We start from the raw sequence: 18,009 nt of genomic DNA on the forward strand, positions 1-18,009 counted from the left end.
TCACATGTCATTTACTGCTTGAACAGTTCTGTCAGAATCTGCAAGCATGGTGGTTCCACAAATTTACTGCATAAATTGTTGCCATGCTGCACTACCTTGTCATAAAGAATTTTCAGTTCCTGTCCAACCTGCCCAGGAAAATCTTAAATTTTTAATGTTGTAAAGATGACGGATTTAAAGTAATTTTTGTACCTCACCCTTCCTGAGCTTCTCATCCTTATTTGTATTGCTAACAATGTAGTTCAGCAGTAGAAAAATTGAAATTTTCATTGTCTACTGTTTTTAAAAGATGCATCTACTACATATGCTAAACTTAACTAGCATTTTTCTAATCTAAGGTAAATAGGGATGAGGCTCAGAGTCAAAAGTCAGCCTGTGATTATATGTATCATTCGTGGCATGAGTTTGGGCAAGGTCAGCTCTGCCTCCATCATACAATGCCTGGGCATGGTTTGAAGTACAGCGTGAGTTAACAGGTGGGGTGGGTGATACTGTCTCTGGAGTGGGAAGGATTCCTTCATGTGGATATGTTAACTTGCTGTCAAGACTATAACAGCAGGTTCTGGCCTAGTTTATGTACTGGTACAGATCGAGCCCTCTGATAATGCCTCTCTGTGGGCTTTTTGCAGGACTGAGATGTTTTGTCTAAGTTTCAGAAAGAAACAATGTTCTTCCTCAGTTAGCAAACAACAAAAATGCAGAAAGACCACTGGTGTAATTTATTGGAACACTCTGTGCATCAGGTTGTGTAGTTCATGTACTTAGTACCTGTGAACATGCTGATGTCTGCATAGCATCGTACTGGGCAGAAATTACTAACTAGTATCTTGAAAGCAATACAGATGTTAATTTTGGTGCAGCAGAACACTGAGGTAACTGTACTGCTTCTGATTGGAGAGTCACTTTCAGGGTATCACATATACTCTTATGAATATTCATATAATGTATATTAAAAAAAACTCTTTGCCATGGCTAGTGAAAATGAGGAAGCAGTAGTTGATTCTATCATTTTAATAGAACTTGTTTAGGTTGTGATGAGCCCGTGTGAGCTTGAAAAAAAATCACTGGAGTTTGTGCTGTAAGGCAAGTTGGGGAGATTGCTGTCGTTTCTCTCTTTCAGTGATTTCTGTTTTATTTTCAGATTGTCTTCTTGCAGTGTGGCAGGTTTGTGGAGTTTCATTCACAACATGGCCATTACTACAGGACAAGAATACCAAAATTTGGTAGAGATTTCTCTTATCACTATCCATCTTGTGACCTGTACTTTGTAGGAGCGAGGTAATGAGCGGATTATTTTGTTTCACTTTTGTTAGCAATGTTCTCCAAGAATGAAATAAACATTAAAATGCTAGAAAAGTTAAAAAATGGAAGAAGTGGCAATTCCTTCCAGATTAATAATGGAGACTGTGAAGAATGGAAAATGTAGGAAAAAATTCAGTTTCTTGTGCTGTTCTAAGGCTTTCTTTTCTTTGATTCTTAAACCAGGTACATCATGTATTTGCAAATTTGTATTAAATATTGCAAGTCAGTGTACTGGTCTAAAAAGTGTTTAGCATCTAGGTAAGGAAAATGAAATAATTCTTTCTATTCTGGTTGGTGTTTTGTTGCTGTAAGGTGTGAGTTAAATCACGTAATTGAGTTTGTGAAAAGACATAGTAAAAATAAAATGAGGTCTTTAGGGTTTCAAACAAAATAAGTAGAAATTCAAGATGTAGCTTAAATCATGGGAAGTTAAAAAGTCTTGAGAAATGAGCTAATGTATCCTTTCACTGGAAAAACAGTAATTGGTAGGATATTGAAGTATAATAAATATGCTTGGTGAACATGCACATTTTTCTCTGTATTTTTAACACTGCAGTACAGATTTATCTTGTTGTAGATTGTGAATTTTGAAATTTGTGTATTTGGCAAAATTAGGCTGTGAATAAGAATCTTTACAATGCCTCGGAACTTAGAGCAGTGCTTTTCAGTATTTGTAAGAGGCAGGAGTAATTCTGGATTTTTATTTTGTAGTTCTGAAGTATACAGGCTAAATCTGGAACAAGGAAGATTTCTGAACTCCCTGCAAACTGAAGCTTCGTAAGTTATCTGTAATGCATGACATCTATCTGTCTTCTTTCCACCAGGTGGAAGCAGACTACTAGCATGCTCACCATCAGTACTATCCCTGAACACTGCCCAAACGCATCGCAGAGTTGAAAGGGAACATATGCTGAGTCTGAGTCTCATTTCATTTTATGTTCTGTAATTTTTTTGTTCCATTTTTTATGTTTAATTGAGTTTTCTTTTGTGGATATTTTAAAATTGCTTAATATGAACTTATAATAGGCAGTATATAACTTGATTTTAAGAACATTTCATTAAAACTTTGCCATTACTGCTCAATTTAGCCATCATATAGAGATCTACCCACAGGATATGTACTTTCCTAGACATGTCTTTGTCCTTCTGCTCTTGGAGTAGCCCAGAGATATTTTTTTTATATCTCTAGCATGTGTCTGATTCTTTTGAAAACTGTACCAGAGCAGGAACTGAGCTTCTTTCATGTGGGGAGATGTAGATGAGAAAACCAGACTTGACTAGATAAAGTTGCTAGTTGGTGGGCAACAGCTGGTGTTCAGTGGGTAGGATAGCTTAATGGACAAAGAAGTATTTGGCAAGGCACAATAATGAACTGAGCAACAGGAAAAAAAAGGGGGAAATTCTGGAGTGGGAGGGATAAGGATGTAGTGTAAAATTTGGATTAGAGAGATGAGGCTTGAAGTTGTGAGAAGGTTTTGAGGTGGGAGAGTTGGATGACTTACAGAATTAGAGGTGGTGAGCTTTGAATAGAAGAAGTTGGAAAGCACTGGTGTAAGTGGTATAGAGAGAAATATTTGTACTTTAGAAGAATTGTTGAAACACGGGGCTCTGAGGTGCCCTGTTGAGAAACAGGATACTTGGGTGAGAGAAAGGAGAACAGACCATTCATCAGACAGAATGTGCTGGAGATGTAAGCTTTAGAACATAAGTAATCGGGAAGATCTTTTGACATAATTAAAAACAGAGAATCATTTAGATTGGAAAAGACCTCTAAGACCATCAAGTCCAGCTATTAACCCAACACTGCCAAGTGCACCACTATACCATGTCCCCAAATGCCACATCTACACATCTTTTAAATACCTCCAGTGATGCCCCTTCCCAGGGTAGCCAGTTCCAATGCCTGGCAACCTTTTCAGTGAAGAAATTTTTCCTAATATCCGATCTAAGCCTCCCCTGGCACAACTTGAGGCCACTTCCTCCTGTCTGTTGTGTTGTTTAAGAATATAGTGAGCAGAGCAATATGGCAAGGCTCGGTGGTATGTGGCGGATATGGGCAGAGAAATGTAGAATCATTCAGGCTGGAGAGAACCTCAGAGCCCAGGCTCCTGCTCAGGGCATGGTCACATGGAATTCAGATGAATTTTCCCAGGGGTGTCTAGAAAACTTCAAAGATGGAAATTTCCAACCCTTTATGGTCAACCCATTCCAGTGCTTAAATTATTCTTACAACTTAGAAATCTTATCTCGGCATCCCTTCAAGTATGGGATGCTGCTATTACGTGGCTGTCTGTCCATCCCTCCAACTTTTGCTTTTCCAGGCTGAGCAATAGTGTACATGATTACAGCAATCTTTTTAGCTATTCATGTGTTAAATTATTCTGAGGTCATTAAACTTGCTCTTTTTTCTGTTTTAGAGAGAGTAATGTCTGTGACATAAATCCTGTACACTTTTTGTTTGCTATGGGGACGGCTGAGGTAAATGTTTGCATTTCTTCTATGAAAAGGGCAGTACTGTTTGTTTCATTTTTATATTAGTTTGCATGCAGATAAGAAGAAATCATAAACCTAATTTGTTAATTTGATTTCATTTGCTATGTTAGATATAGATCTGTTAAGATGACTTTTTAGAGTGTAGTGCAGATAAAATATCTGAGTTACTTGGTTGCTTAGATGCTTGAGATTTTGCAGATGGGAGAGAAAATAATGTTATCTTGTTTTGCAGTGTAGCCATCTGTAGAAATTAGCTAGCATGTGTACCCTATTAATCTTAGGAAAATTAGCATTAATTATTTTGATTCAGATCACATTTTAAAAAATAGAAATGAAATGTGTGCAGCATGTACATAATTATTAGAACAACTCTTGTCAACCTAGGAAATTTTGTTAATTATTCATATACTAAATAATTTATAATTTTATTTAAACATTTTTAGAATACCAGGCATCTGTTGTGTATGCTTGAACCATATTTTCTAAACTGTTTAGGGTAGAGTGGAATGCTGGGATCCTAGAACTAGAAATCGAGTTGGGCTGTTGGACTGTGCTTTAAGCAGTGTGACAGCAGACACAGAGTGAGTAAAGTCTACCTTTTCAAAGTGTGCTCTTTTTTTTCAGAAGTTTTGCTTTTAGAAATCAATCCCACTTTGCATTAAAATGACCCACCCATGGTCTTCTCATTCCTAGTGTGAATAAAAGGTTTTCTTAGTCATAAAGCAGTTCTCTTAGTCATTGATCTGAGTAGTACTGGCTATTTTTCTATACAAACACAAATTGTGAATGTAAACAATGCAGCTTTTTGAAGTAGTATTTCTGAGCGATACCTATAAATTATTTTACAGTAATTATCTTAGCTATTTTTAACATTAAAAAAATTATTTGCAGCCTTTATTGAAGAATGCTTAATTATAATCATTGTGCTTTGCAGGATAGATGGTTTGCCATCTATTTCAGCATTGGCATTTGATGGAGCTTTGAATATGGCTGTTGGAACATCTACTGGACAGGTAGATTTAACTTCATCTACAGTGGTTCTTAGGAGATCCTGTCCTTGCATTTCCCAATCCAAGTCACGCATTGAGTGCAGTTATTGTAATGTATCTATTACTGCAAGTATTTATAAGACTATAAATTATGTATACAGAGTAGCAATAGTCATACTTCAGCTGCAATTTAATTTTGTCAAGTGGTCTTTCTTTTCAGAGCACTCTAGGGACCACTTAAAATCATCATAACCTACATACGATATAACTTCAAATTTGCAGTTTTCTTATGACTTGAGTCAAGTATATGGGGAAGTTACTGCTTTTTGAGACTATCAGTACTATCTCAATGCAACATATGTGGTCTTCCTTATATTGATGGTGGCTAAAGAAGCAGAAGTGATTGTCTTCCAGCTGCTGCTTTTACTGTCTTATCTTGATATGAAGAATCATTTCAGTTTATTTATTCATTGTTGCCATCATATTTATAAAGTGAAGTGTGGGGATTATGTGCTGCCTTCATCAGTATTGTCATGGGTTTAGTAAACTAGCTTATTCAAGAGCAGATATGTGTGTAAGAATTGTGTCAGACAAGTTTTATTGGAGATTGTGTTTTTGATTAAACCAACTGCTAATGTTATTTTTCCCCAAAATTATTGGTATTCACACTTTACAGGGGAATGGTTCAGGGTCTTTGTCAAGTCCCATAGGAAATTTTGGAGATAAAAATACAGGTTTCTGGAATATGGGGACTGTACTCTCTACTTTCCTTAACATAAATTTCACTGAGAGAAAGTGATACTGAATCTGGAAGAGAGTCTGAAAATTTAAATTGTGTAAGAATAGCACAAGAATCTGAAAGTGAAATATTAGTAATTTTGAAATACTAAGAGTCTTGAAAATGGTTCATTTTATTCCATAGAAATGAAAAAGTCTTTAGAAAGATGGTGAGGTCTTAAATTTGGTAATTTTTCTAGATTGAAGCATGCTGAGTTTAAAACACATTGCCAGAATAAACTGACCTCACTTAATAAGTTGTTTTCAGAATTTATTTATGTAAATCCTCTCCATATATTTAAGTAACAAAATCTCAAGTTTAGTTAAATATTTAGTGAAGATCTGGTGGTTGTGACTTCTTCATGATCTTACAATATTATAAATTTAATCTATCTCTTATTTTTCAAGGTTTTATTATATGATCTCCGGTCTAGTAATCCATTAATAGTCAAAGATCACCACTATGGCCTGCCTATTAAATCAATTCAGTTTCAGCATCAGTTGGATTTAATTATCTCTGCAGATTCTCGAATCATAAAAATGTGGAATAAAGATACAGTAAGTGGTTTTAGGTTCTTGCATTCAGATTTTTTTATTTTTTACTTTATTTGGGTTTTTTGTTTGTTTGTTGTTTGGGGGTTTTTGTACAGTTTGAATAAGCTGAAGTTCAGTGTAGGAATTTGAGTTTTTAATGTGTCATAATTTACATACCATTTTGTCCTGTCTGACTACATCAACATCTGGGAAGTTATTCAACAGCCTGTCAGGTATAAAGATATGGTCTTAGGGCATTTTTAGCTGTTTGTACATGTCTGGCCAAGAGGCTTTCAGTAGAAGGATTTAAACATAAAAAGTAGTATCTTAGCCATTGCCCTGGTTTGTATATTTCTCCAAGTGTGCTTGAATACATCCAGTTACTGTTTTTCATTACAGAAAACATGTTCATTTCAATTCCCTGCTCAAAAAAGGGTTAATTTCAAAGGTAGATCAGTTAGTTAATGGCCTGTTAGGTGCTGCTTATTTTCACAGAAACCTATTTGGATACTGAAGCAGATACTATGCCTATATCCTAATAACATTAATGTGTCTTATGCTATATTAATGGATTAAGTTGCAGTAGGCAACGTCTTTATCCCTGCCTTTTGCACCTTTTAAGTGAAATTGAAATCTCTAATTTTCATAACACTTACTTTCAGTATATTATGCTGTCATTTTTCTTATCTTTGGGTCAATGGAGCTTGCACAAAATACGTTATCCCAGAGATTCACACTAATACTGTTGTAACGTGGTTCGGTTTGAGGGGCTATATGTAGTCATTGTATTCCTTCTAAAAAACATGCTCCATGTATGCTTTTCTAACTTTATATTGAAGCATACCAAGAGCAGTTGTAGTAGAGGCTTTTTTTCTGGTTCTTTCAGGCAGTCATTTCAGTATTGTGTTGCTTCATGAACTTTCAGCAGCCTCTTATTTTTTCTGTGAGCACAAGCAGTATTTTGTAAGTTCCTCTGCAGTTAATTTTTATTGTTTGAAAGAGCAAATAAATTATTGATTATTATTTAAAACATCTGCAGGGGCTTCTCTCCATTTTTCCTAGGTATATATATTTCTCTCGTTGAGAATGAAACACTGTAAGGTTTGTCAGGTGGCCTCTGGTGGGAAAAGGGAGGGTTTCTTACTGCTGGAAGGCAAAGATAGCTTTGGACTCTTTCCTAGAGTATGTTCCAGCTGGCTCCACCTCTCCTAGATGCTGGTTCCTGACTATCTCTGGCTGGGAACCAACTGCAGAGGCAGACTTTGGGGTGGAGAGCATATGGCTTTGATACCAGAATAGCCCCATGCTGAGACGTGCCTTGGGGTGGGGAGCACGAGGCTTTTGTCTGCTGAGGCCGGGGTGGAGGAGGACTCTTCTTAATCATCAGGGAGAGACCAGAGGTGGGTGGGGTAACAGCGTGTAACTGGGAGGGAAAGGAAGGGCCCAGAAAGGTAGGTGGGATTGCTGCAGGGAAAGAAAAAAGAGGAACAGGATCAAAATTTGCTCTGTTCCTGTCCTTCATTTAGAACCGTGTAGGCATGTACTCTCATGCTTCAGATTATGTGGCCCAGTTCTCAGAGACTCTTCCTTTGCTGGCTTATAAGAGCACCTGTATTTTGTCTGGGTTTTTCAGACTCTGTTCCAGTTTTTATTATTTTGAAAATGTTGTTTCCTGCTTTTACCTCTTTCTTAAATAACCTTTATAGCTTCAGTTCTGATCTAAGCTAGATATCACTGGATGCTGTACTACTTTTATATGAAGACCTCTTTAATGCTGAGTTTATAAATTATAAATAAAGTGCTGAGCTATAATGCATTTCATGTAGACATTAGCAGGGTGGAAGAACTAAACTCCAAATTCAGATTCCACTCCCAATCCGTTGTTTCAGCCAATCATACTTATAAAAGTAAAATGATTTAAAACTACCACATTCACAGCTGAATAAAGTGAGGGTTACACTGACAGTGTGCCAGGAACTTAAAGACTTTAGCCCCCCCTTTTGTATAAAATAAAGTAAATTGGACACGTATATTTTCAACACACAAGTGTGAGCTGAAAAATTAGAAGTGCCACTATACATTGCTGTATCTTCAATAACCAGTAGGCTGTGCTTCCTTGAAGGAGATTGGATCAGAGATAAAATACAATACTGAGTTCCTTGTGTTTTGTTCAGATATCTAATAGCATTTTATTCTTCTGCAAAGTCTGTTCCATCTTCATTTCATCACGTTTCTTAGCTTCTATAATGGCAATTCTTAAATGTTTAGATTTACAGAGTTTAATTATATTGTTTGCAATTCTTTATAATGCATTTTCTTCCTACAATTTCAGGGGAAAATATTTACTTCAATGGAGCCAGAACATGGTATCAATGATGTCTGCCTGTATCCAAATTCAGGTATGTTAAGTATAGTAATGTCTTGTTAAGTTGAAAAGGAAAAACGTGTGTTAAGCCAAGCTGTGATCTTTTTTTCTGTTTAGGTTAGACTTAGGTCTACTTTCCTCCTTATGACAGAGCTAGGAATAAAGGATTACTTGCCTGTTAGTGTCCTTGTTTCCTCTACTTCTGTATTATATCAGAGCCTCTTTGCAGTTAGAAGCTGCTGTGCTGTTAATTGAGTGATTGACCTCTTTTACTCTTTCAAATATCTCAAGTGATTAATTTCATAAGAATAGGAATTTTGGCCTATTGTCTAGACTAAGTCCCAGATGAGTTAGAGCTTGCTTTGTAGAGCTAGGAAAAATCTCTTTACAGCAAGTTTAGAGATTTGATCTTTCCTTGATTTAGATACAGCACTTACTGTGCCCTCCCTTATGTTTAATAACTTGATTTTAAGTGTAGATTGCTAAGTGCATAGATTTGCATTCTTTCTGTGACTGTTTCCAGATTTGTTGCATCTCATAATGTTACGTTTAGAGATCAAAACTGAAGGTCACTTTTAGCCAAGGTTTCCGGGACCTATCTTACAAGTAAAAATATTTTGCAAAGTGGTGGTTGTATGTGCATGTGTGCTTTGGTCGTACTTCAGATTGTAACTGGCCTTAATTTTCTTGCTCAATCTGAGTTGCTTTAGTTCTTAACTACTGTGTGACATGTACTTCCTTTTTAGAAAGCAGAACTGAAAAAGATGAAATAAGTTAGGACCACTAGGATGGCACAGAGCAAAATTCTTGAAACAGAGAATGCCTGTATTGCAAACTCTGCTATTATCCTAATTTTAGAGAGAGGTAGCAGTGAAGACAGAGCGACTTGGACTTTGATTCATACTAGCAGCTCAAATTTAAGATTGTAGATAAGTGAGTTTGAGATTTCTAACAAGTTAAAACTTATCTTTGTCTTTTCTGCCAACTTCAGTTAAGAATGTGTTGGGTGGTTTGTTTTTTTTTGGTTGGTTGGGTTTTTTTGGTTTTGTTTTTTGTTTGTTTGTTTGCATTTTTTATTTTTTTTTTTGGTAAGATGAGCACTTAAATACTGATCCTTGATGAGATGGTGGGAATTTTTGACCTTATGGAGCAGGGTACAAGTTGTGTGACCTGGTTGTATGTATGAGTTCATGTGACTGTATTTGAGAATAACTGTGTGGTAACAGGGTGGACTGTGCAACATGGACATAGACAAACCTGATCCCTCATCCATGGTGGCTACAGAGAGAGGTCATTGCAGGAACTTATCATCATCAGTTCACCCAGGTTTCACCTTCAATGACCTTATTGGTTTGATACAAAAGAGAACCCAGGAGCAAATTATCCATGCAGCATTGATGATGCAGAGCTCATCACAGGGAGTGAAACAGAAATAAGTTATTTGACAATGTAAAATCTTAGTGTAATTTAGGTTGGAAGGTACCTCTGGGAGTTGTGTATTTCCTACTCCAAGTGGAGCCAACTTAAAGTTAGATCCAGCTTTGAAGTCTGTCAGGTTGCTCAGGTCATAACCAGTCAAGTTTGAATATGTCAAGGATGGGCATTACCTCTGTGGTATGTGGACATGCCTCGTGTGCTTTTGCAGAAATGATTTTCGTGAGACTGCAGGAAGAATCTTGTAGTACAAACAGTTGAATGCACATATCTCCCTAATGTAACTATTGGACATTGCTTTTCATGTGTCTGTGATCTAGATCTGGATTGTGCATTTCAGTCCTGTGTCCCACATCTCCTCCTTAACAAAGTTCTGCTTTTCTTACTGTTCCTTCGTCAACCATGTCTGTAGGGGGACTGGTTGATGGCTTTTTGTAAGAACTGTCATGGGATGAAAACTAGGTTGTATTTTATAGTCATATGGAGACAGAGGGAAAAAAACTAGAACATGTTGCAGTGGAAATTGGGAGATTTAAGCTAAGGGGTGGTACTTTGCATGTTTGTCATAAATACTGTTGGACTAGAATTTAAGATGCTTAGAGCCACCTCATACTCATTCAGAATTTAAAGAATAATAATGATTGAACATCTGAAAATGAGGAAATACTTTCAGTAAGATGAGCTTACAGTTGTGGAAAGTTGGAAATATAACATGATTTCAGTGTCAGTATGGCTTTGGCTCAGTGGTCTTATTGGTGCCCCAGCATTCTCAGAGCGCTAGTGAATGCATGGCACAGGAAACCTAGGAAATCTTTGCCTAACTTGTGTTTTAACTCTTCATGTGACACTGCTACTCAGAAAGCCCAAACCCCAGTCTCACCCTTATGACAGTTCTAACACTTCATTGTCACAATTATAAAAAAAAATTAAGAAAAAGTGAAACTACATTGCAACATAAACCATTCTGAATTCTTTCTGAAACAATGAGTACATCAGTGGACAAAGGAACTGTTACAGGTGTTTATCTGGACTTCTGTAAGGCTTTTGACACAGTCCTCCACAGATCGGAAAGACATGGATTTGATGGGCAGACTGTTCAGGGGATGAGGGGTTGGTTGGATACTCTCATCCAGAAGGTGTAGTGGTGAACAGCTCAATGTCCAGATGAGATCAGTGACAAGTGGTGTCCTTTAGGGGTCCGTGTTGGGACCAGTGTTCTGTAATATCTTCATCAGTGACACAGACAGTGGGATCGAGTGCACCCTCAACAGATTTGAGTGCTGCTTTTGACACACCTGAAGGATAGGAGGCCATCCAAGAGGACCTGGACAAGCTCGAGAATTGGGCCTTTGGGAACCTGAGGCAGTTTAATAAGTCCAAGTTTAATGTGCTGCACTTGGGTCGGAGAAACGCCTCGTATCAGTAGAGGCTGGGGGATGAATGGATCAAGAGCAGCCCTGCTGAGAAGGACCTGGGGGTGCTGGTGGATGAGAGGCTGGACATGAGCTGGCAATATGTGCTTGCAGCCCAGATAGCCAAACTTGTCCTGGGCTGCATCAAAAGCAGTGTGGGCAGCAGTGTTTCTGCCCTTCTACTCTGCTGTGGTGAGACCCCACGTAGGGTCCTCAGCACAGGAAGGACATGGACCTGTTGCAGTGAGTTCAGAGGCCACAGAAACAATCAGAGGACCGCAGCACTTCTCCTGTGAAGAAGACAGGCTGAGAGAGTAGAGAGTTGGTGTTGTTCTGCCTGGAGAAGAGAAGGCTCTGTGGAGACTTTATTGTGGCCTTTCAGTATTCAAAAGGGGCTTATAATAAAGATGGGGACAAACTTTTTAGCAGGGCCTGTTACACTATGATAAATGGTTTTAAACTAAAAGGGAGAAGATTTAGACTAGATATAAGGAAGAAATTCTTTATAATGAGGGTGGTGAATCACTGGCAGAGGTTGCCCAGAGAGGTGGTGGATGCCCCATTCCTTGAAACTTTCAAGGTCAGGTTGGATGGCGCTCTGAGCAACCTGATCTAGCTGAAGATGTCCGTGCTTGTTGCAGGGAGGAATTGGACTACATGACCTTTAAAGGTCCTTTCCAAACCAAACTGTTCTATCAAGTATGGTAAACTGTAGATCAGTATACTGTGAATTATTCTTTTTTTGGTGGGAGTTTCGTTGTAGTTGTGTTTTTTTAACTAAACTGTTTTACCAACCAGCTTCCATATTATTACCTTTCCCAGGGAGCAAACCCTTGTGTATATTTGACCAAACTACATGATGACAAACTTTAGTGGATCTTTTAATAGTGTTGAATATCTTTCTCTGATCACACATGCACAGAATGGGGCTAGGGGAAAAAAGATTTACCACTTACTGAGTGGCCTTTAGTCAACTTCATTTAAGTTGCAGAATATAAATAAAATGTGACGGCATCTTCAGTTTGTAGAAGACTGTGCCTCATTTGTTTCAATTCCAAAGTCTGGTTTTGTCCTCCTTTAATTATTGGTGGAAGACTTTCAAAGAGGAGGCTTTCCCTTTACTGTCATCTTTGAAGCACCTGCAGAATTAATTTCTGTCTTTATTTCTAGTGATTCATATTCAGTCATTGGAGTAATGCTTTGTCTCATGAAATAGTAGTGAGCATGCTGTTAAGGGAGCATGTAACCTGTATATATACACTATACTATTGTACTCTGTGTATATGTATTTATATATGCTATAAATTCTTGCCTTTTCCTTAAATTGCCTGCAAACCTTTCCAGATATAGCTTTAGCCTCACTTTGCTGACTAAGCTTTCACAAATATCTTGATTTGCCAGGAAAGCAAGACCCCTTTTTTCTGACATTTTAAGTCCAGCTGCATTGTGTATTTATAATAAAAGGATTAGGTAGGAAGGATTACTCCACCCATGTTAATTGCATTCCTCTAGTTGGGTGTAAATTATATTTCTACCTCTGGGTGTGTAGTAATTGACCCAATTATTCATAGTCTCAGTGGCATATGTTACAGTTCTTTCAGATGAGAATGTTATCTAATTTGATGACTCTTCTTCATATTCAGTCTCTTGTATTACCTGGTGATCAGCTTGGAAAGATCTTCATTGGAAAGACAAAATTGAGATAAACATAAAAGTGTATGCCAAATATACTTATTACACTTTTATGTAGAAGGAAACTGAGGGTATTTCTGATTTGGAATTGACATGAAATCTTGTAGTAATAGGAGATTTTCCACAGATTTTAATATTTCTACAGTAGTTTTTTTTATATTCAAATTTATATTATTTTATATTCAGTACTTAAAACCCTTATTCACGGTGTTTCTTGGGTATATTCAAAGATATTTCAAATTTTACATTTGTCCTAGTTGGCTAATATCAGTAATATTACTGCTTTTGAAGCCACAGTATCCTGTCTCTCATTTTGTGTTGAGAAGGTGCTGTTGCCTTGATTTCCCAAGATGAAATATGAATGAAGGTGTAAACCATGTTGTGATTTATGGTTTTGTTTAGACTGTGGGTGTATGTTTAAAAATAAAACAAAACCCCCAAACCCTCATGTATTAGTAATGCAAGTTTATGCCTAAGGTAGGTTTTAAGTGCAATACTAACTGGGTTTGCTCTAAACATTATTATGGAGTGAACTGTTTAAAATTGTTATGAAAATTGGCAGCCCACATTTGTCAGGGCTTAGTGTTGCTTGAAGTGGTGCTGAACAGTTAAGACAGAGGACGAAGGGGAATGAATATGTTGGAAATGAAGCTTTGTTGGTTATGCTGCTATCAGACATTTCTTTCCATGATGTTTGATGCAACAATTCATTATAGATCTCAACTAATGTTCCATTGCAGGCCAAGAATATGTATTGTATTAGCTTTTTTTTTAAAAAAAAAGTAGTGTTATCCTTTTATGACCAATATTTTTAAATGTGGAAATCTCTTTTTAGGAATGCTAATGACTGCCAATGAAGCCCCTAAAATGAATATCTATTATATACCAGTAAGTAATACAAATTGTTGCTGATATTGCTCTTTAAAGACACAGTTGTTTGGTGCCATTTAGGTATTTTTGTTGAAAAATTACTTCGGCAAATTCACATCTACATTCTCTGACCTGTCACGATAAAATAAATTTAAGTTAACATAATTTATTAATGTAACATATTGATTTGCTTAAAAAGCAGCCTGTAATTTGCCTTTTGCAACCAGTTCCAAAACTGACTAGTGACCACAAAAAATTCTGGTGGAGCTTTACTGGAAAAAGTAGGGGTTTTGATAGCTGATTAGAAAAGAACTCCTAAATAGGAACTATGTTTTCCAAAATAATAATTTTGCTTTTTTGTGAAGTATTTCATTAGTGTCTTTAATATGTGGTATATACTGACACAGTCATAGCAGTAAATATTCTCTCTTCTGACAAAGAAATGCTATTGTGTGGCTTCAAGTATTGCTCTTGGCTGTAGCTTCTGGTCAATGCCCTACTTCATTTGCAGCTTTTCACTGGATAAGCTCTTCACTTGAAAGGCTTAACTGTAGCTTTACCTATATATTATATCTCTGCAGATTGGGTTTAGGGAGACTTAACAGCAAGCCTTCTGGTGTTAGGGGATGGTACAGAAAATTACACCTGTGTTTCCCTCTTGGTTTAGTTTCTACAGTGCATTCTCTAGGGGGTTTTTTGTCCTGGTAGAAGATAAATAATAGCATACCTATATAAATGTTACACAGAGAATAACTGACCAGACTCTAAAAATACGTACACTTCTTCTTAAGTAATTTTTGCATTCTGGACAAACTGTAAAATTTATTAATATTGAAATATACATTTAACTGCATTTTAAATTAGCCAAAAAGTCTTCATTCAGATAATTGGTTTAAAATTAATCTAAATATTATTTTCTTTAGTTCGTGTCTGGTTTGTCCTTTCGCCACCTCCACCATGTATGATCTTTCTTACATTTAAGATGGAGATTCATCAGTTTACACTTCTCCTTGTACAATAAACACTATATACCTGTTGTATATTCATGTCCAAACACAACAGTATACCCCTCTAAACAATTCTACAGTCTGGTTATATTTACTTATATTATTAGATTTTTGCATTTAAAAAAAGGTAAAACTTTATACATGAGTTCAGTGTGTGTCATTTATGTCAGGTTGTCCTTTGGATGTAAATTACCTATTTCTCTAATTCATCTCTAACCAACTTACATATTGTAAACTGTTATCCAAAGGTGTTCCATGCTTTGGATAACAAAGGGGGACAAGAAGTATTTATGACAAAGTATTAGCTGTTGTTAGAAGCTGAACACTTTATTTGCTTGACCCTTTGTAAGATTGAGAGTAGCTCTCCAAGCATTTTTTTAATCTATCGTTACTTTAATTAATGGATTAGGGAAGACAAACTCCCATATTTTCAAAGTCTGAATTTTTAAAACTAGAATGGACTAGTTACTCAGTTTAAGTAATTCAGATGGAAAAAGCATTCCTTCTGTCACTAAAGGTAAGGTTCAACTTCTCTCCGAAAATTGTGCACTGAGGTTTTTTTTAAATGCAGGTGTGAATGATACATGAACTCAACAGCTATAGTACATTAGAGGTACATATCCAACTGCACCAAAAACTTATTTCATTGTCTTGATTGTCACCACTGATGAACGTTTGTTAGAACTTGTTCAAGCTAGTATTATTTTGAGCATTTTTGTACATATTGTAAATCAAAAAGAAAAATACTTATTTTTTGCTCTCAAAAATCTCACTCTCGTAGAATCCTCCATGAATACTGAATTCATGTTTCTGGAGTCAGACAAGTAGTTTTTAGCTAAAAAATAAAAGCATTCCGTGATCTCAGGTCATACTGAGAGACGTTATTGCAAACATGAATACTGACTAATACTATCTAGTATTTTTGCAGCATGCAGGCTATTACAATGAAGATTATCATAAATCTGTCCTTAAACCATCCTCCTTTGTCACCATTCTCTGTTTATTGGTACCTGAGTCTGCCTAAACTTGTTTGGATCATACCTTTTCATCAGTTTTACATTCACAGTGACACATGAGTATACAAATGGACCCAAATGATGAATATTAAAGCATAAATCCAAATAGGAGTTCATTTCTGTAATATTGTTGTGTACGAGAAAATTTAAAATTTCATTCAAAAGCTGCTGTCCAGATTAAATTTCGGTTTTGGATAAGCTAAACTTCTCCAGTTTGTGTCAATGGCTTTGAGTTTGAAGGGTGCTAAAGATATCTTAAATACTGTCATGACTTTCTTAGTTGACAATCTGTAGTTCATTTCAAAATATTTAATACTTATTTTAGAAAATAGAAAAGTTAAATGTAGCGAGAAGGAGTTACTTTGAAATAGAGACAGAAATCTCACACTCTAGTCTGACTTTTTTACCCTGTCTGCATTTTTACAGGCAAGACTGAAGGGGCTGGCATAGACAGTGCTGTATAATTGAAGGGTTTTTTACTGCATTTCCTAAAAATCAAGTATGTAGCTTTCTAAATTTGTTTTTGTTGGCAGTTTTGGGTTTTTTTAATCTTCCTTTTAAATTAAGAAAATATAAAATGGGGCAGTTGTGTCAGCCTTAAACTGCTCCAGGGCATTTGTTATTAAGGAAAGCTCAATGTTATTAACATGTTCATGTTACAGTTTTATTCCTTGATCTTTTGGGCTAGTTATTTGAGCTGAGAGATGCACACCTGTCCTTTCTGTGTCAGTAGATTATTAATACATGGGGTTTTTTCCATCCTTGGAACACTTAGTAATTTCCCTGCACTGCCAAGATGAGTTTAGTTGAATGGGTCTTTGGAGCAAAACTTTAAAGAACCTGATCTCTTTTCATGGTCTCATTTTCTGGCCTTTTCTAAGAACTAGGATTCACATTTTTTTCAACGAGTAACTTAATTTTCTATTTGTTTGTTTATTTTGAGATAGACATGTATACAGTTAAAACTGTGTCCTCTGCCTTTGAGATGGTGACAAGAATTAAGTTATAAGTCTTCTTGAATTCCACAACAGAATAAATACCTGGGGGAAATGTTACTATTGTAAAGGACAGTTGTGTTTCTTGGAAGTACTTCTGTGTAAATAAAATCCATTTAATTGCCCTAACCCCTCATTGCTCTGTAGTGCTAGTAATTATTCTCTTGTTTTAAATCTTCACTGGAACAGCTACAAGGAGTTGCCATGGCTCTATGGTCAAGGAGGATACTTAAAATCACAAATGCGTGGTGATGTGCTCTGTGTAAGAAAAATTCATATGGGTGCAGGCAGACCCAGCATCCTCTGTCCTTGACTGAAGTTGGCCAGACAGTGTAGGACTAATATACCCTGCCTCTCAGCAGGTTTTATTAGTGTGGGCACAGTGCTGTACTAACACAGCTACATGACTGCTGAACTAGAGCTGGCTTGTGTCCTGCCAGCTTGGAGTACGGTCTGACTGAGCTCATGTCTGACTGAATTATATGTGTGCATGTGCCCATTCTCTCCATTGTTAATGCCAAGGCTGCATTTCCATTTCAAAACCAAAAAATTACTCTCTTGAACTTCAGGATTATAAAAGATTTGACAATGGGTATCATAATATTGTCTGTAAGTGAAATCACATCAGCTTTTCCTGAAGAATTTCCATCAAGGTAGATATGACAGTTAAGACTAGGAATGTCTGAGAACACTATGCAATTCTTGTAAAAAATCACTGCAGTTGTTTCTTTTGTGTGCAAAACTTTTAGTAGAGGAAATAGAAGGTAATTTTTTTGTTTACTAGAAAGGACAGTTGCTTTTAAATGGTAAGAAGATACCTTACATAGCTACACAGTGCAGAGAGTGAGCAAAAGCCAAATTGAATCTGACCGTTAAAATGAAATGTTTGTTTTACATAGGTAACATCTTGAGTGGCTTACCTTAGAGACTTTGTTTTGTTTTATATTTTGGGCTTTAATGAGGGCAAGTGCCTCTGACTGGAATTGGGCTGTTTGCCAATAGTTTAATAGCTAACTTGCAGTTTATGCAAACATTTGGAACCTACTTCATGCCAGCTGGCTTCCTGGTACATCACTTTGATGTGTGCCTTGGGAAGGTTGAAATGAAAGTTGTGTGTGCCTTG

At 36.6% G+C, this 18,009-nt stretch overlaps 1 protein-coding gene across 1 annotated transcript in view; it reads left to right on the plus strand.

Moving 5' to 3' along the window:
- Positions 1-18,009, plus strand: part of NOL10 (nucleolar protein 10) — a 50,949-nt gene that overhangs the window by 5,238 nt on the left and 27,702 nt on the right. The window contains exons 6-13 of the mRNA XM_051778312.1: positions 1,142-1,278; positions 2,014-2,079; positions 3,720-3,780; positions 4,291-4,376; positions 4,730-4,808; positions 5,970-6,119; positions 8,428-8,494; positions 13,834-13,886. Of these exons, the coding sequence (XP_051634272.1) occupies positions 1,142-1,278; positions 2,014-2,079; positions 3,720-3,780; positions 4,291-4,376; positions 4,730-4,808; positions 5,970-6,119; positions 8,428-8,494; positions 13,834-13,886 (699 nt within the window). The remainder of the gene's footprint in view (positions 1-1,141; positions 1,279-2,013; positions 2,080-3,719; positions 3,781-4,290; positions 4,377-4,729; positions 4,809-5,969; positions 6,120-8,427; positions 8,495-13,833; positions 13,887-18,009) is intronic.

The sequence above is a fragment of the Manacus candei genome, unplaced genomic scaffold, assembly GCF_025592945.1.
Source record: "Manacus candei isolate 608988 ecotype Guabito, Panama unplaced genomic scaffold, ASM2559294v1 h1tg000011l, whole genome shotgun sequence".
NCBI classification, from domain to species: domain Eukaryota; kingdom Metazoa; phylum Chordata; class Aves; order Passeriformes; family Pipridae; genus Manacus; species Manacus candei.